General features: G+C 40.1%; 1 protein-coding gene across 1 annotated transcript in view; it reads left to right on the top strand.

Moving 5' to 3' along the window:
• FREM3 (FRAS1 related extracellular matrix 3) overlaps positions 1-20,135 on the top strand; it is a 102,727-nt gene that overhangs the window by 49,008 nt on the left and 33,584 nt on the right. Inside the window, exon 3 of the mRNA XM_061140713.1 lies at positions 15,285-15,431. Within this exon, the coding sequence (XP_060996696.1) occupies positions 15,285-15,431 (147 nt within the window). The remainder of the gene's footprint in view (positions 1-15,284; positions 15,432-20,135) is intronic.

Raw genomic sequence — 20,135 nt, 5'->3', positions numbered from 1 at the left:
GATCAGGGTCTTTTCCAATGAGTCAGTTCTTCACATCAAGTGGCCGAAGTATTGACGTTTCAACTTCAGCATCAATCCTTCTGATGAATATTCAGGACTGATTTCCTTCAGCATTGACTGGGGTTTGATCTCCTTGCAGTCCAAAGGACTCTCAAGAGACTTCTCCAACACCACAGTTCAAAAGCATCAATTCTTCGGGGCTCAGCTTTCTTTATAGTCCAACTCTCACATCCATACATAACTACCGGAAAAACCATAGCTTTGATTAGATGGACCCTTGTGAGCAAAGTAATGTCTCTGCTTTTTAATATGCTGACTAGGTTGGACATAGCTTTTCCCTCAAGGAGCAAGTGTCTTTTAATTTCATGGCTGCAGTCACCATCTACAGTAATTTTGGAGCCCCCCAAAATAAAGTCTGTCACTGTTTCCCCATCTATTTCCAATGAAGGGCTGGGACTGGATCTTCATTTTTTGAATGTTGAGTTTTAAGCTAACTTTTTCACTCTCCTCTTTCACTTTCATCAGGAGGCTCTTTAGTTCTTTACTTTCTGCCATAAGGGTGGTGTCATCTGTGTATCTGAAGTTACTGATATTTCTCCTGGCAATCTTGATTCCAACTGTGCTTCATTCAGTCCAGTATTTCACATAATATACTCTGCATATAAGTTAAACAAGCAGGGTGACAATATATAACCTTCACATCCTCCTTTCCCTATTTGGAACCAGTCTGATGTTCCATGTCCAGTTCTAACTGTTGCTTCTTGACCTACATACAGATATCTCAAGAGGCTGGTAAAGTGATCTGATATTCCCATCTCTCAAAGAATTTTCCAGTTTGTTGTGATCTACACAGTCAAAGGTTTTGGTGCAGTCAATAAAGCAGAAGTAGTTTTTTGTTTTTTTGTTTTTTTTAACTCTTGCTTTTTCTATGATCCAGCAGAAGTTGGCAATTTGATCTCTGGTTCCTCTGCCTTTTCTAAATCCATCTTGAACATCTGGAAGCTCTCAGTTCATGTGTTGAAGCGTAGCTTGGAGAATTTTGAGCAATACTTTGCTACTGTGTGAGATGAGTGCAAATGTGCAGTAGTTTGAACATTCTTTGGCATTGCCTTTCTTTGGGATTGGAATTCCAGTCCTGTGGGCACTGCTGAATTTTCCAAATTTGCTGGCATATTGAGTGCAGCACTTTCACAGCATCATCTTTTAGGATTTGAAATAGTTCAGCTGGAATTCCATCACCTCCAGTAGCTTTGTTCATAGTGATGCTTCCTATCACCCTCTTGACTTTGCATTCCAGGATGTCTGGCTCTAGGTGAGTGATCACACCATCATGATTATCTGGGTCATGAAGAGGTTTTTTGTACAGTTCTTCTGTGTATCCTTGCCACCTCTTAATATCTTCTGCTTCTGTTGTTAGGTCCATACCATTTCTGTCCTTTATTGTCCCATCTTTGCATGAAATGTTCCCTTGGTATCACTAATTTCCTTGACAAGATCTCTAGTCTTTCCCATTCTATTGTTTTCCTCTGTCTCTTTGCATTGATCACTGAGGAAGGCTTTCTTATCTCTCCTTGCTATTCTTTGGAACTCTGCATTCAAGTGGTTATATATTTCCTTTTCTCCTTTGCCTTTCACTTCTCTTCGTCTCTCAGCTATTTGTAAAACCTCCTCAGACAACCATTTTGCCTTTTTGCATCTCTTTTTCTTGGGGATGGTCTTGATCACTGCCTCCTATATGATGTCATAAACCTCCATCCATAGTTCTTCAGGCACTCTGTCTATCAGATCTAATCTCTTGAATCTTTATGTCACTTCCACTGTATAATTGTAAGAGATTTGACTTAGGTCATACCTGAATGGTCTAGCGGTTTCCCCTACTTTCTTCAATTTAAGTCTGAATTTTGCAATAAGGAGTTCATGGTCTGAGGCACAGTCAGCTCCCAGTCTTGTTTTTGCTACTGTATAGAGCTTCTCCATCTTCAGCTGCAAAGAATATAATCATTCTGATTTCAGTGTTGACCGTCTGGTGATGTCCATGTGTAGAGTCTTCTCTTGTGTTGTTAGAAGAGGGTGTTTGCTATGCCCAGTGCGTTCTCTTGGCAAAACTCTGTTAGCATTTGCCCTGCTTCATTTGGTATTCCAAGGCCAAATTTGCCTGTTACTCTGGGTATCTCTTGACTTCCTAATTTTGCATTCCAGTCCCCTATAATGAAAAGGACATCTTTTTTGGGGTGTTAGTTGTAGAAGGTCTTGTAGGTCTTCATAGAACCGTTCAACTTCAGCTTCTTCAGCATTACTGGTTGAGGCATAGACTTGTATTACTGTGATATTGAATGGTTTGCTTTGGAAATGAACAAAGATCATTCTGTCATTTTTGAGGTTGCTCCCAAGTACTGCATTTCAAACTCTTTTGCCAACTATGATGGCTACTCCATTTCTTCTAAGGGTTTCTTTGCCCACAGCAGTAGATATAATGGTCACCTGAATTAAATTTGCCCATTCCAGTCCATTTTAGTTCACTGATTTCTAAAATGTTGATGTTCACTCTTGCCATCTCCTGTTTGACCACTTCCAACTAACATTCCAGGTTCCTATGCAGTATTGTTCTTTACAGCTTCGGACTTTACTTCCATCACCAGTGACATCCACAACTGGGCGTTGTTTTCATTTTGGCTCTGTCTCTTCGGCTCCATCTCTTCATTCTTTCTGGAGTTATTTCTCCACTCTTCTCCAGTAGCATATTGGGCACCTACTGACCTGAGGAGTTCATCTTTCAGTGTCCTGTCTTTTTGCCTTTTCATACTGTTCATGGGGTTTTCAAGGCAGGAATACTGAAGTGGTTTGTCAGTCCCTTCTCCAGTGGACCTCATTTTGTCAGAACTCTTCACCATGACCCTTCCGTCTTGGGTGGCCCTACACGGCATGGCTCATAGTTTCATTGAGTTAGACAAGGCTGTGGCCCATGTGATCCTTTTGATTAGTTTGGTCATTTAGTCATCCAATAAGTATTTATTAAGTCCCAATTAATTGCTGGGAACTATGCTATGTACTATGTACTTGGAGAAGGAAATGGCAACCCACCCCAGTATTCTCGCCTAGAGAATCCCATGGACAGAGGAGCCTGGCAGGCTACAGTTCGTGGGGTCACAAGAGTCGGACACAACTTAGTGACTAAACCTTCAAACCACCATGCTATGTGGTAGAGACTGCATTATGAAAAGCCACAAGCTGTCAACTCCAAATATACAATAGAAAGAGAATCGGACATGGAGACAATTAACTGCAGTACCACGAGAGGCACTACCAAGGAAGTATGTATATAAGGGGCAGAGATGAGAGATCACCCAGGGAAGTTTCATCAAGAAGTAATGCCCAATCTGGGCTTTGAAGGGTGAATAAGAGTTTTCAGAGGTGAACTCAGAACAGCACCATGAGTTTGGCAAAGTGCACATAGCTTAGTATAGTTAGCTTATACATTCCAAGGCAGCAAGAGAGTAGGAGATAATGGAGGGGTGGAGAGGATCCAGATTGCAGAGAACTTTTCATATTTTTTAGTTTATTGACTTGCTCTGTGACCTCGAGTGAGGCATAGTTACTGAACCATAAGTACTTCATTTGTCAAGCAGGTGATATCATTTGTATAATGTCAAGTGGGCTCGCTCCTCAAGGTTGCTGTGCTGATTGGATTTTCATGTGAGGTAATGGATGTGAAAGGACCAGGTTATAATATGCAGCTGGGGTGACAGTCATGCCTCTAGATAAGCCAGTGCACTTCTGTGCCCAGATAGTTTGTGTGCCTTCAGAGATTTCCTTCTCCTTGCCTGTCTTAGGGCTCAGGAGAGCTCACCACTCACATTTAATGTATCAAGTTACACCAGCTTGCTGCTGCTGCTGCTAAGTCGCTTCAGTCCTGTCCAACTCTGTGCAACCCCATAGACGGCAGCTCACCAGGCTCCCCTTTCCCTGGGATTCTCCAGGCAAGAACACTGGAGTGGGTTGCCATTTCCCTCTCCAATGCATGAAAGTGAAAAGTGAAAGTGAAGTCGCTCAGTCGTGTCCGACTCTTAGCGACCCCATGGCCTGCAGCCTACCAGGCTCCTCCATCCATGGGATTTTCCAGGCAAGAGTACTGGAGTGGGGTGCCATTGCCTTCTCCGTACACCAGCTTAGACTAGTAATATTGTTCGTCCAAACTGGGACAGAATAAGTTAATATGTTTTCTCTATAGCTGTGATGGTACCAGCTAACAAGGTAAAGCAGAAAAATCATGAAACATTAAAACTGGACAGGAAAGGTTCTAATTCCACATGCTCATTTGAGAGAAGGGAAAACGAGGTCTTGAGAAGGAAGCATCTCCTCCAGGGCTACCCCTCTAGTTCGTGGTGCCCCTAAGACCATAGCCTCTGTCTCCTTCCCCTGAGTCCAGCTGCCTTCCTACTGCATCCTGACACCTCGCTACGTGTCAAGTTGAGCTACACAAAATTGCTGACATTTTTGATCTGAAGAAAACAAGCATTTCCTGTGGTTTGATCTAATAGGACCACCTGCCCAGCTGGCCAGCTTACTGCCTGAATTCCTCTTCCTCCGTGACCTCTGCCCATGGAGGAGGCTCTCTGCCCACTCAGACTCCTGCCAGGCTGCATTGAGGGAAATTCAAACTTTTCCAAAGCTTCCACATCCATTATCACACTTGATCTTCATAACAATCTCAACACAGAGGGAAGAATCTCTGAAAGAAAAGTTGTGTTAAGATATTGCCAAATGAACATTTTAGAAATAAGAGTAAATTGTTTGTTTCACACAATGTTTCAGTAATCAGAACATGTTTCAGTAATCAGAAACATGAAAATGAAATGTGATACACAGATGATGTGCCTGGATGTGGTACTTACCTAGTCAGCACAAACTGGCTCTCCAGGATACTGAGGGCCATGACCCCTCTTCCTGCCTCCACACCCCCATTAGTCTGGTGGGTGGAACTGGAATTTGTCACATGTGTCTCCTTGATAATGATAAATAAGAACTCTGGCGAGGGCAACTTATTTAAATTGCTAGATTGTTGAGGGAACAAAGACCCCTAACATCCCTGACTTAAAACATAGTAATCAAATATAGTGTTCACCTCCAACAGGGAGGGAAAAGAAAATAGGGTGAGATTAATTTAGAAGAAAAGATTTTTTAGTTCAATACAGGAGGTTACCCTGACACTTTGTATGGATCTATCTAGATTGTATCCAAATATAAGAATGATTACTCTGATCACCAAATAGGAAGTTGCTATATTACATTACATTGTATTACATTACATTACACTACACTACTGTACTATCCTATACTATACTATACTACATTACATTACATTCTCTGGAATGAACAATATGTTTCCTATCTTCCTTGAATCCTATACACTCTAGAGAAGGAAGGCACAATGTTTTCTGTCTTCCAGTTAAGCCATATGGAACCCCAAATCCCAGACAGAAATGGCTTGCAACTGGTCATGCGATCAGTGTATTTCTACTTTCCTACTATTAATAGTTGGAAAATAGGAAATTGACATTGATATATTGGGTCTGTATCTTTTTTATCACAAATGTAGATTTGTGTAATCATATAATTAACAAACAGAAACTTTTTAAACTTTACTACTATTATTATCTAAAGTCTTGCTGTGAGAATTTGGGGGGTGATTTTATTTTGTGCCAAAAGCAACATATGGTGATGCCCCTACTGAGGCATACAAAAGAATCTAAGAAAAGCTCGTGGCCTATTTTTTTTACCCTGCTTCCACTGAGTTTATATTGAAAAACTCTAAGAAAGACGCAAAGGGCACAGAAAACTTGTATTGTTATCCATAGCAGTAACATGTTGAGTTCATAGTCTTTGAAATGGAGAGCCAAATATATCATCAAAACAGTTTGGGGATATCTCCAAAAAGAATATACCAAATACCTCTTTTTAAAACACATTAAACCTGCCACCCTCTGTGGTTCACACCTGCCCAGTAGGTGACCACAAAAATCTCTCCCTCCACCACCTGCCCCCAGATTTCCAAAGACTGAAGAAGGGGATTTAGAAGCACTGCATGGAAGGAAGCTTGCTGTACCTTAGGAGAACCCAGCGAGAGCCATGGCGGCTGGTAGCTTATCTGTCTGCTCTGGATTACCCCCGCCAACTCTTTCCTGAAAAACCTGATGTGAGCATACACAAAACAGCCAGTCATTTCTCAAAAAGAGAATGGGCATGACCTTTTGCAGCTGGAAATTTCAAGAGGAGACAGTTATCCTTCCCAGTCCCGGAACACAAGTATTTGCACCTACTAAAGGGAGAAAAGCAGGTAGGCCAAGGAATCACCGAATAGAAGTGAATTACACAAAAGAAATAGGAATGGAATAATCAATATTCTTGTGCAGGAAGGGGACGTGGCATATTTCAGCTAACAAAGCACATTTCTTAAATTACCACCTACAGCTCCAAGATCAAAGGGAGACAGACGGGTTGAAAATGGTGATCTGTCTGATAGGCAATTTGATTTTTCCTCTTACCCTATTTTCTATTTCTTTTATCTCAAGTTACTCTCTTTTCCCTGAGTGTATAACTCTATATTTAAAACCCACTCTATTTATAATCTGTGGACATGCATATATGGAGTTGTATATATCAAGTCACAATCCACAGGAGCATGTTTCCCCCCAAGGTGGCACCACAAAGCATTTTCCAAATGACTAATGACATAAACTGACACTTTGCGACAATTGTTAGTTATAGGTATTATTTCCAAATGCATGATGAATAGGTGCTTATGGAGTTCAAATACATTATCAAGTTATATTATGCAGGTAGCCATAGAAGCTAAACGCTTGACAATGAAGCTATTTGAAAATGGCGTGGAGTAGTAGAAACAAAAGTATATGCAACATTACATTTTTATTGGGTAATTATTAAATATTTAAGATCAAATATCCTATTCAGTTAAATCTTTTTCCAAGTTCAGGGTCATAAACCACTAACATTTGACAATGGCTGCTACTTTATCCTTCAGGATTTGATTTTGCCTATTTGAGCATCTGCATTCATTAAATTCATTTTCACAGTTGTCTTCAGGCATGTATAATATCTTATTTGGGGTTTTAAAACTTAGTTTTAATTTTTAAATCATTGCATTTTTTAAAGAATTAGTAAATCATTTATATCAAAATGAAATATTCCTGAACACAGTATTTAAATAAAATACTTTTTATATGATTCCTTTTTTTTAACCTAATAGGATAGAACTGTGAAACATAAATGCATTATGCCTTTCAAACTCAGCAAACTATAAATTCCACATTTGGTTGTTTTTCTCCATTATTATTTTAATTATTGCTTTTTAAATCATTCCTTTTCCAAAGTTCACCTTTTGTTCACTCAGGCGCTTTCCTTGTCCTGGTGGGTCCGGTCAGTGCCTGCTCACTAACTCCTGTCTCCTTCATCTTGTTTGCCTCTGCCTTTTCTTTTTTCTTTGCAAACTATACTGCCTAGCTCAGTGCCTGGCACATGGAGGGTGCATGTTGCTCCCTGTTTACCCCCATCGCCTATTATGAGCTTACATTCTCTTTTTATTTTTTTTTTTTATTTATTTTTTTTTTATTTATTTTTTTTTTTTAGTTATTAACAAAGTTTACTTTTTTTTTTATTTTTTTTTATTTTTTTCTTTTTTAATTTTTATTATTATTATTTTTTTTTTCCCAGTGGGTTTTGTCATACATTGATATGAATCAGCCATGGATTTACATGTATTCCCAATCCCGATCCCCCCTCCCACCTCCCTCTCCACCCGATTCCTCTGGGTCTTCCCAGTGCACCAGGCCCGAGCACTTGTCTCGTGCATCCCACCTGGGCTGGTGATCTGTTTCACCATAGATAGTATACATGCTGTTCTTTTCAAATATCCCACCCTCACATTCTCCCACAAAGTTCAAAAGTCTGTTCTGTGTTTCTGTGTCTCTTTTTCTGTTCTGCATATAGGGTTATCGTTATCACCTTTCTAAATTCCATATACATGTGTCAGTATGCTGTAATGTTCTTTATCTTTCTGGCTTACTTCACTCTGTATAATGGGCTCCAGCTTCATCCATCTCATTAGGACTGGTTCAAATGAATTCTTTTTAATGGCTGAGTAATATTCCATGGTGTATATGTACCACAGCTTCCTTATCCATTCATCTGCTGATGGGCATCTAGGTTGCTTCCATGTCCTGGCTATTATAAACAGTGCTGCGATGAACATTGGGGTGCACGTGTCTCTTTCAGATCTGGTTTCCTCAGTGTGTATGCCCAGAAGTGGGATTGCTGGGTCATATGGCAGTTCTATTTCCAGTTTTTTAAGAAATCTCCACACTGTTTTCCATAGCGGCTGTACTAGTTTGCATTCCCACCAACAGTGTAAGAGGGTTCCCTTTTCTCCACACCCTCTCCAGCATTTATTGCTTGTAGACTTTTGGATAGCAGCCATCCTGACTGGCATGTAATGGTACCTCATTGTGGTTTTGATTTGCATTTCTCTAATAATGAGTGATGTTGAGCATCTTTTCATGTGTTTGTTAGCCATCTGTATGTCTTCTTTGGAGAAATGTCTGTTTAGTTCTTTTGCCCATTTTTTGATTGGGTCATTTATTTTTCTGGAATTGAGCTGCAGGAGTTGCTTGTATATTTTTGAGATTAATCCTTTGTCTGTTGCTTCATTTGCTATTATTTTCTCCCAATCTGAGGGCTGTCTTTTCACCTTACTTATAGTTTCCTTTGTAGTGCAAAAGCTTTTAAGTTTCATTAGGTCCCATTTGTTTAGTTTTGCTTTTATTTCCAATATTCTGGGAGGTGGGTCATAGAGGATCTTGCTTTGATTTATGTCGGAGAGTGTTTTGCCTATGTTCTCCTCTAGGAGTTTTATAGTTTCTGGTCTTACATTTAGATCTTTAATCCATTTTGAGTTTATTTTTGTGTATGGTGTTAGAAAGTGTTCTAGTTTCATTCTTTTACAAGTGGTTGACCAGTTTTCCCAGCACCACTTGTTAAAGAGGTTGTCTTTTTTCCATTGTATATCCTTGCCTCCTTTGTCAAAGATAAGGTGTCCATAGGTTCGTGGATTTATCTCTGGGCTTTCTATTCTGTTCCATTGATCTATATTTCTGTCTTTGTGCCAGTACCATACTGTCTTGATGACTGTGGCTTTGTAGTAGAGTCTGAAGTCAGGCAGGTTGATTCCTCCAGTTCCATTCTTCTTTCTCAAGATTACTTTGGCTATTCGAGGTTTTTTGTATTTCCATACAAATTGTGAAATTCTTTGGTCTAGTTCTGTGAAAAATACCGTTGGTAGCTTGATAGGGATTGCATTGAATCTATAGACTGCTTTGGGTGGAATAGCCATTTTGACAATATTAATTCTTCCAATCCATGAACACGGTATGTTTCTCCATCTGTTTGTGTCCTCTTTGATTTCTTTCATCAGTGTTTTATAGTTTTCTATGTATAGGTCCTTTGTTTCTTTAGGTAGATATACTCCTAAGTATTTTATTCTTTTTGTTGCAATGGTGAATGGTATTGTTTCCTTAATTTCTCTTTCTGTTTTTTCATTGTTAGTATATAGGAATGCAAGGGATTTCTGTGTGTTAATTTTATATCCTGCAACTTTACTATATTCATTGATTAGCTCTAGTAATTTTCTGGTAGAGTCTTTAGGGTTTTCTATGTAGAGGATCATGTCATCTGCAAACAGTGAGAGTTTTACTTCTTCTTTTCCTATCTGGATTCCTTTTACTTCTTTTTCTGCTCTGATTGCTGTGGCCAGCACTTCCAACACTATGTTGAATAGTAGTGGTGAGAGTGGGCACCCTTGTCTTGTTCCTGATTTCAGGGGAAATGCCTTCAATTTTTCACCATTGAGGGTGATGCTTGCTGTGGGTTTGTCATATATAGCTTTTATTATGTTGAGGTATGTTCCTTCTATTCCTGCTTTTTGGAGAGTTTTAATCATAAATGAGTGTTGAATTTTGTCAAAGGCTTTCTCTGCATCTATTGAGATAATCATATGGTTTTTATCTTTCAATTTGTTAATGTGGTGTATTACATTGATTGATTTGCGGATATTAAAGAATCCTTGCATTCCTGGGATAAAGCCCACTTGGTCATGGTGTATGATTTTTTTAATATGTTGTTGGATTCTGTTTGCTAGAATTTTGTTAAGGATTTTTGCATCTATGTTCATCAGTGATATTGGCCTGTAGTTTTCTTTTTTTGTGGCATCTTTGTCTGGTTTTGGAATTAGGGTGATGGTGGCCTCATAGAATGAGTTTGGAAGCTTACCTTCTTCTGCAATTTTCTGGAAGAGTTTGAGTAAGATAGGTGTTAGCTCTTCTCTCAATTTTTGGTAGAATTCAGCTGTGAAGCCATCTGGTCCTGGGCTTTTGTTTGCTGGAAGATTTTTGATGACAGTTTCGATTTCCTTGCTTGTGATGGGTCTGTTAAGATCTTCTATTTCTTCCTGGTTCAGTTTTGGAAAGTTATACTTTTCTAAGAATTTGTCCATTTCATCCAAGTTGTCCATTTTATTGGCATAGAGCTGCTGGTAGTAGTCTCTTATGATCCTTTGTATTTCAGTGTTGTCTGTTGTGATCTCTCCATTTTCATTTCTAATTTTGTCAATTTGGTTTTTCTCTCTTTGTTTCTTAATGAGTCTTGCTAATGGTTTGTCAATTTTGTTTATTTTTTCAAAAAACCAGCTTTTAGCTTTGTTGATTTTTGCTATGGTCTCTTTAGTTTCTTTTGCATTTATTTCTGCCCTGATTTTTAAGATTTCTTTCCTTCTGCTAACTCTGGGGTTCTTCATTTCTTCCTTCTCTAATTGCTTTAGGTGTAGAGTTAGGTTATTTAATTGGTTTTTTTCCTGTTTCTTGATGTAAGCCTGTAATGCTATGAACCTTCCCCTTAGCACTGCTTTTACAGTGTCCCATAGGTTTTGGGTTGTTGTGTTTTCATTTTCATTCATTTCTATACATATTTTTATTTCTTTTTTTATTTCTTCTATGATTTGTTGGTTATTCAGAAGCGTGTTATTTAGCCTCCATATGTTTGAAGTTTTAACAATTTTTTCCCTGTAATTGAGATCTAATCTTACTGCACTGTGGTCAGAAAAGATGACTGGAATGATTTCAATTTTTTTGAATTTTCCAAGACCAGATTTATGGCCCAGGATGTGATCTATTCTGGAGAATGTTCCGTGTGCACTTGAGAAAAAGGTGAAGTTGATTGTTTTGGGGTGAAATGTCCTATAGATATCAATTAGGTCTAGCTGGTCCATTGTGTCATTTAAGGTTTGTGTTTCCTTGTTAATTTTCTGTTTAGTTGATCTATCCATAGTTGTGAGTGGGGTATTAAAGTCTCCCACTATTATTGTGTTACTATTAATTTCCTCTTTCATACTTGTTAGCGTTTGCCGTACATATTGCGGTGCTCCTATGTTGGGTGCATATATATTTATAATTGTTATATCTTCTTTTTTGATTGATCCTTTGATCATTATGTAGTGTCCTTCTTTGTCTCTTTTCACTTCCTTTATTTGAAAGTCTATTTTATCTGATAGGAGTATTGCGACTCCTGCTTTCTTTTGGTCTCCGTTTGCATGAAATACTTTTTTCCAGCCCTTCACTTTTAGTCTGTATGTGTCTCTTGTTTTGAGGTGGGTCTCTTGTAGACAGCATATATAGGGGTCTTGTTTTTGTATCCATTCAGCCAATCTTTGTCTTTTGGTTGGGGCATTCAACCCATTTACATTTAGGGTAATTATTGATAGGTGTGGTCCCGTTGCCATTTACTTTGTTGTTTTGGGTTCACATTTATACAACCTTTCTGCATTTCCTGTCTAGAGAAGATCCTTTAGCATTTGTTGAAGAGCTGGTTTGGTGGTGCTGAATTCTCTCAGCTTTTGCTTATCTGTAAAGCTTTTAAATTCTCCTTCATATCTGAATGAGATCCTTGCTGGATACAGTAATCTAGGTTGTAGGTTATTCTCTTTCATTACTTTCAGTACGTCCTGCCATTCCCTTCTGGCCTGGAGGGTTTCTATTGATAGATCAGCTGTTATCCTTATGGGAATCCCTTTGTGTGTTATTTGTTGTTTTTCCCTTGCTGCTTTTAATATTTGTTCTTTGTGTTTGATCTTTGTTAATTTGATTAATATGTGTCTTGGGGTGTTTCGCCTTGGGTTTATCCTGTTTGGGACTCTCTGGGTTTCTTGGACTTGGGTGGCTATTTCCTTCCCCATTTTAGGGAAGTTTTCAGCTATTATCTCCTCGAGTATTTTCTCATGGCCTTTCTTTTTGTCTTCTTCTTCTGGAACTCCTATGATTCGAATGTTGGGGCGTTTCACAGTGTCCCAGAGGTCCCTGAGGTTGTCCTCATTTCTTTTGATCCTTTTTTCTTTTTTCCTCTCTGCTTCATTTATTTCCACCATTTTATCTTCTACCTCACTTATCCTATCTTCTGCCTCCGTTATTCTACTCTTGATTCCCTCCAAAGTGTTTTTGATCTCATTCATTGCATTATTCATTTGTAATTGACTCTTTTTTATTTCTTCTAGGTCTTTATTAAACAGTTCTTGAATCTTTTCAATCTTTGTTTCCAGGCTATTTATCTGTAACTCCATTTTGTTCTCAAGATTTTGGATCATTTTTATTATCATTATTCTAAATTCTTTTTCAGGTAGATTCCCTATCTCCTCCTCTTTTGTTTGACTTGGTGGGCATTTTTCATGTTCCTTTACCTGTTGGGTATTTCTTTGCCTTTTCATCTTGTTTAGATTGCTGTATCTGGGGTGGGCTTTCTGTATTCTGGAGGTCTGTGGTTCCTTTTTGTTGTGGAGGATTAACCCAGTGGGTAGGGTTAGACGATTGGCTTGTCAAGGTTTCCTGGTTAGGGAAGCTTGCGTCAGTGTTCTGGTGCGTGGAACTTGATTTCTACTCTTTGGAGAGCAATGGAGTGCCCAGTAATGAGTTTTGAGATGGGTCTATGTGTTAGGTGTGACCTTGGGCAGCCTGTATGTTGATGTTCAGGGCTATGTTCCTGCGTTGCTGGAGAATTTGCGTGGTATGTCTTGCTCTAAAACTTATTGGCTCTTGTGTGGTGGTTGGTTTCAGTGTAGGTATGGAGGCTTTTGGACAGTCACTTATTACTTAAAGTTCCTTGTAGTCAGGAGTTTTCTGGTGTTCTCAGGTTTTGGGCTTAAGTCTCCTGCCTCTGGATTTCAGTTTTATTCTTCCTGTAGTCTCAGGACTTCTCCAACTATGCAGCCCTGATAAGAAAACTTCTAGGTTAATGGCTAAAAGATTCTCCCCCGTTAGGGACACCCAGAGAGGTTCACAGAGTCACATGAAGAAGAGGAGAGGGAGGAGGGAGATAGAGATGAACAGGAGGAGAAAAAGGGGGACTCAAGAGGAGAGAGACAGATCTACGCAGCTGTCTATTTTTATTTTTATTTTTTTACATTCTCTTTTTAGAACATTCAGTTCAGTTCAGTCGCTCAGTCATGTCCAACTCTTTGCAACCCCATGGACTGCAGCACACCAGGCTTCCCTGTCTATCACCAATTCCCGGAGGTTTCTCAAACTCATGTCCATCGAGTCAGTGTTGCCATCCAACAGTCTCATCCTCTGTTGTCCCCTTCTCCTCCCTCCTTCAATCTGTCCCAGCATCAGGGTCTTTTCAAATGAGTCAGTTCTTCGCATCAGGTGGCCAAAGTATTGAACTTTCAGCTTCAGCATCAGTCCTTCCAATGAATATTCAGAACTGATTTCCTTTAGGATGGACTGGTTGAATCTCCTTGAGGTCCGAGGGACTCTCAAGAGTCTTCTCCAACACCACAGTTCAAAAGCATTAATTTTTTGTCACTCAACCTTCTTTATGGCCCAACTCTCACATCCATACATGACTACTGGAAAAACCATAACTTTGACTAATATGGGCCTTTGTCGGCAAAGTGATGTCTCTACTTTTTAAAATGCTGTCTAGGTTTGTCATAACTTTTCTTCCAAGGGGCAAGTATCTTCTTATTTCATGGCTGCAGTCATCATCTGCAGTGATTTTGGAGCCCAAGAAAATAAAGTAACTGTTTCCATTGTTTTCCCATCTATTTGCCATGAAGTGATGGGACCATGATCTTAGTTTTTTTGAATGTTGTATAATGTACACATTGCACATTGCCAATAAGGCTGACCATCAACAGAGACCTGTGACCTAGCGTGGGTGAGGTAAAATCAGATAGAGACCCTATAGCCTTGTCTGCTGCCCTCTACTTGCATAATTTTTAGACTTTTACACATCCGGGTTCAAGACACAGTACTAGGTTTCTATAGTGATAAAATAAGAAAATATATAGTGGGCACTGTCTTCAGGGAACCTCTAGACCAGTGTGGGAGCAAATGGATACACAAATAATACAAAGTATTAAATCAGAGGGCAGAGGAAGAAAGCAAGCAAAGAGGCATGGAGAAAGGAAGCAAACAAGGGAGGCAGCAAGGGAAGGATGGAGACCAAGGGAAGGATGGAGACGTTAAATGAACTGAATTTAAACAACCAAGCTTGGGACTTCCCTGGTGGTCCAGTGGTTAAGACTTTACCTTCCAATGCAGGAGGCACAGGTTCAATCCTTGGTCAGGGAGCTATGATCCCACATGCCTCACAACCAAAATGCCAAAACATAAAACAGAGGCAATATTGTAACAAATTCAATGAAGACTTTAAAAAGGGTCCACACCCAAAAAAATCTTTTAAAAAATAAAATTAAGCTGCCTAGTTTTAGTAGTAGTTTAGTCGCTAAGTCGTGTCAGACTCCTGTGACCACATAGACTGTAGCCTGCCAGGATCCTCTGTCCTTGGGATTCTCCAGGCAAGAGTACTGGAGTGGGTTGCCATTCCCTTCTCCAGGGGATCTTCCCAACCCAGGGATTGAACCCAGGTCTCCTGCACTGCAGGCAGATTCTTTACAAATTGAGCCAACAGGGAAGCCCTTTAGAATTCTGGTGCCTTAGGCCTTTCAGGAACAGACCCACAGTAATAATCCCACACCAAGCAGGGGAAACAGGACTCTAAATGATGCTCATAGCACTCTAAAAAAAGCAAAGCCCTTTTCCTCTCTATATAAAAGTGAGCACTTATTTTTAAAAACTTGACTTCAGAAGCAAAATGCAAACTTCGGTCATTCATATTTTTTCATCCAATAGTTCATGTAACATCTCTTTGACCCCTGTCAATTACAGGAGGAAATAAGCTAACAAATCAGCCTTTCCACCTCTCCTGGGCTTGCATTGCATTAGAGAAAGAGTATTACATTGTGGATGAAGACTCCATGTTCTTAGAAGTGACCCTGACACGCAGAGGATCCCTTGGAGAAACATCCTTTATCAGTAAGTAACTTTGAGTTGCTTGTTGGCCAAAGGTAACAGAAACATGAAACTAAAGCTTAAAACTAAGTATAGGAGAATAGATTGGAAGAGAATCAGTAACAGATCTGGGGGAACCTCTAAAAAATTAATGTGTGAAATTATGCCATGGTTTTCACTCCATGTGAGTTACAGGTTTATATATGGCCATTTTTTCTTCTTCTATTTTCCCCCTTTCTCTTTCAAGTCGAAGGACTCTAAGAAAATTAAGACATTTCATAACCATATATCACAAACCCCAAATCACTCAGTTTATTTCAAAATTCTTTTTAAGCATAGAATACATTATTATGCTCAGTTCTAGGTATTTCTTTTAAAAAATTATTTATGGGTACATGACACATTATTGTGTTTAGTTGTAGCTATTTCTTTTGATTATGTATAATTGTTTCCACCCTGCTATCAGGTTATAAATTCCTCCAATATGTGTACAGTGTGAAATTTTTCTGTGTTTTATAAAGATCTATGCCTCTTTGGGGTAAATGGATATATAATGCCTACATAATACATCCCATTATCATCACTAATAATCAGCAGTAATTGCTCTAAAGATGCATTACGTTTTTATACCATCTCTACCTGCCAGAAATTTCGGAGATCATTTTATCTTTTTCACAATCTGTTGTGAAGACAAATAGAAGACAATAAAATGCCTTCATTTTACAAGTGTGCGTTGTGAATTTCTGAGACCTTTGGGGTCTAATTAGAGTCCTGCCAAAACCACTGGAGAGAAGCCAAGAGGGAGATGGCTGGGAACAGGCAATCAAGGAAAGGCAAGCTTTTCCCAGATCTATTCTCCAGGCTCAGGGTGTCTGAGTTAGGACTATTCTCCTAGGAGACGAGGTCAGCCAGAGAGCACCATGATTTCTGCATGGCCCTTGGTCTCAGTTACTTCCCAGAGGTTACTTCATCAACACGCAGGGGAACTTTCTGCCAAGAACTTCAGCTGAAACACTCTTCCCTTCTCTTGTAGGGTTCTGTCTCCACGATTCTTTATTTTGGGGTTGTCTCATAGGCAAAGATTTGGGTTTTTATGTCAAGCGGAATTTTTATATCCTGTCTGACTCAGGGGGAAAAACTGTCCATCTTCCCAGAGTCATTTGAATATTTGTAGAGGAACTAAATTCCTCAGTTCAGTTCAGTTCAGTTCAGTTGCTCAGTCATGTCCGACTCTTTGAGACCCATGAATCGCAGCATGCCAGGCCTCCCTGTCCATCATCAACACCCAGAGTTCACCCAAACCCATGTCCATCGAGTCGGTGATGCCATTCAACCATCTCATCCTCTGTCGTCCCCTTCTCCTCCTGCCCTCAATCTTTCCCAGCCTCAGGGTCTTTTCCAATGAGTCAGCTCTTCGCATGAAGTGGCCAAAGTACTGGAGTTTCAGCTTCAGCATCAGTCCTTCCAATGAACACCCAGGACTGATCTCCTTTAGGATGGACTAGTTGGATCTCCTTGCAGTTCAAGGGACTCTCAAGAGTCTCCTCCAACACCACAGTTCAAAAGCATCAATTCTTTGACGCTCAGCTTTCTTCACCGTCCAACTCTCACTAAACTCTTCAAAGAGGTGCAAAGGTCTTCCTATCTGATTCAGCATCTCCTTATACACTATCTCCATGCCCTGCTTCATTGCTTCTTCAGAGCACTAACCATCCCTGACAGGCATCTCAGGTTCAACTGTCCACTGTTTCCCTCAGCAGATTTCCAGCTCCAAAAGGGCAGGAACTACATCTTGGGTGATGGCCAACCCTCAAAACAGCCTGGGACATATGGTAGTCACCCAATATTTGTTGCTATGCGAACTACAGTCAGCTCTCTTGTTCTCTAAAATGCCACTTAAATGACATCAGAGTCTTCCCTGGTGCTCCAGTGGCTTAGATTTCACACTCCCAAAGTAGGGGACCTGGGCTTGATGCCTGGTCAGGTAACTAGAGTCCACATGTATCTAAGACCTGATGCAGCCAAAAAAAAAATACATAAATAAATATTTAAATACAAACAAACATGTCAAACCATGGAAGAGAATGTATAAAATACCTTACTCAGGGCTCTAGGAAGCCCTCCTAATCCCCCCACCCTACCTGATGCTGGGGTTAGTAGTCTAAATGTTAGCAGAGTGCCAAAATCTGTTACTGAACACAGGGTCTGGCTGCTCACCACTCAAAAGTCAATAAAGAAGCCAGGTGAGTGAAAAGGAAGGTTCACTTTATTTTCGATGCCAGCAATAGAGGAGGTGGGAGGAGGTGCTGATGCCTGTCCAAAGGCCAACTGCCCCCTGACAATCTGGGGACAAGAGCTTTTATAGATAGAGGGAGGGAACAGCCCAGTCAGCTCTGATAGTCGCCTTGAAATTGGCCATCAGTGGTCTGACCAGCATCATCTTGATTGTTTTAGGTACAGTTAATCGTCAGTTCCAGAGTGGCTTTGTTCCCATTTCTTGAGGCCAGTTCTCAGAATTGTGGCAGCTTATGCCATGGCTACTCTCTGGTCATCTTGTAGTTAACTTCTTCCATCTGGCAGCATCTATAAGGCAGCTCCCAGGATATGGCTTAGAATATTATCTATAGCCCTTGAGAAGGAACTAAAGGTTCTTGACTTTGCATGGTCCCTAGCACACATGGAATACTCAGTAATGTTACCTTCCATTATTCTTTCATGGCTTTCGTACATCAGAATTGATATCACCTCTTTATCTCCCCCACAGACTTGCAAACACCTCAGTGGTAGTGGTGGCCGGACCTGATTCAATGTTACATCCTTAGCACCTGGTAGCCAGTACCCACCAAAAATTAAGTAAGCAGCCACCTGTCCACACAATTTATATAGCAGTGCTCACTAGCTCTGTTTAAACTCTGGCTGGACACTGAAGAAAACAGTATGGAAGTTTCTCAGAAAACTAAAAATACAGCTATCATATGACCTAGCAATTCCACTTTTGAGTATGTACCTAGAAAAAACAAAAACTCTAATTCAAAAAGATACATGCACCCCAATGTTCTTAGCAGCATTATTTACAATTACCAAGTCATGGAAGCAAGCAAAGTGTCCATCAAAAGATGAATGGATAAAGATGTGTTGTGTGTACATATGTGTGTGTGTGTGTGTGTGTGTATGTGTGTATAGATACATATAAAGGAGATCAGTCCTGGGTGTTCATTGGAAGGACTGATGCTGAAGCTGAAACTCCAATACTTTGGCCACCTCATGCGAAGAGTTAATTCATTGGAAAAGACCCTGATGCTGGGAGGGATTGGGGGCAGGAGGAGAAGGGGACGACAGAGGGTGAGATGGCTGGATGGCATCACCGACTCGATGGACATGAGTTTGAGTAAACTCTGGGAGTTTGTGATGGACAGGGAGGCCTGGAGTGCTGCGATTCATGGGGTCGCAAAGTCGGACACGACTGAGTGACTGAACTGAACTGATATATATATAGACACTATATATATAGACAAGCTAGTGAATATAACAAAAGAGAAACCATTCAGATACAGAGAACAAATTAGTAGGTTATCTGTAGGGGTTGGAGTAGTATAGGGATAGAGGAGTAAGAGATAGGAACTATTACATGTAAAATAGCTAAAAGGATATACTGTACAACTTGGGGAATATAGCAAATATTTTATAACTATAAATGGAGAATTACCTTTAAAAATTGTGACTATTTTGTACATGTACCTCACTGTACATCTGTAACCTATATAATATTGTACAACAACTGTCCTCCAATTTTTAAAAATGAGTAAAAATAAAGTGTAGCTGAGGATACACCCCTCTTCCATATCTTCTTCACCTCAACATGGGACCAAAGGAGGCGCTTCAAAACTGTACATCCATTCTCAGTTACCAAACCAGGATTAATGCAGACTTTCTTCAACACTTTTTAAAAGTCATCTCCAGCTCTTCTATCCTGGAAATTATTTTCACACATTAGAGCTTTGGGTATCTTTTACATGAGATCAGATTCTCTGAGAATGAGACAGAGCGAATGGCAAAGGGGTTATGAGGCTCATTTTATGTAAAGCTTTTTTCGTGATAACTGGCGTCAGGTCATGATATCTGATTTCACACATTCAAACAACTGCAGAATCTAAACCTTATAATGAAGCCTGAAGTGATGAGACATGGGTGTTTGTGCTCCATTGGGTATTCACTGGGGTGTCAAATCAAAGCCAAATGATACTAGAATACTTCTTGAACATTGTGTGGAGAGGGGATGATCAATTCAGGCTTGAGGGGCTACCATCTGCCACCCTTGTATCTCACACTGAGTATTTTTCTTGATTTTTAAAAAACTACTTATTTTTGGCTGTGTTGGGTCTTCATTGCAGCTCGGGCCTTTCTTTAGCTGTGGCGAGGGAGGGCTACTTTCTAGCTGTTGTATGCCAGCTTCTCATTGCAGGGAGCACAGCTTCTCTTTTTGTGGAGCACAAGCTCAAGGGTGCTGGGCTTCTGTAGATGCAGCACATGGCCTCAGTATTTGTGTTTGCTAGGCTCTAGACCACAGGCTCAATAGTCATGGCGCACTAACTACCCTGGCTGCTCTGCGTCATGGGGCATCTTCCCAGACCAGGGATTGAACCCACGTCTCCTGCATCCGCACGCAGATTCTTTACCACTGAGCCACCGGGGAAGCCCCTTGATTTTTTTTTAATGTATTTATTTATT

Source organism: Dama dama, chromosome 5, assembly GCF_033118175.1.
Source record: "Dama dama isolate Ldn47 chromosome 5, ASM3311817v1, whole genome shotgun sequence".
Lineage (NCBI taxonomy): Eukaryota > Metazoa > Chordata > Mammalia > Artiodactyla > Cervidae > Dama > Dama dama.
This window is presented reverse-complemented; position numbering and strand designations above follow the sequence as displayed.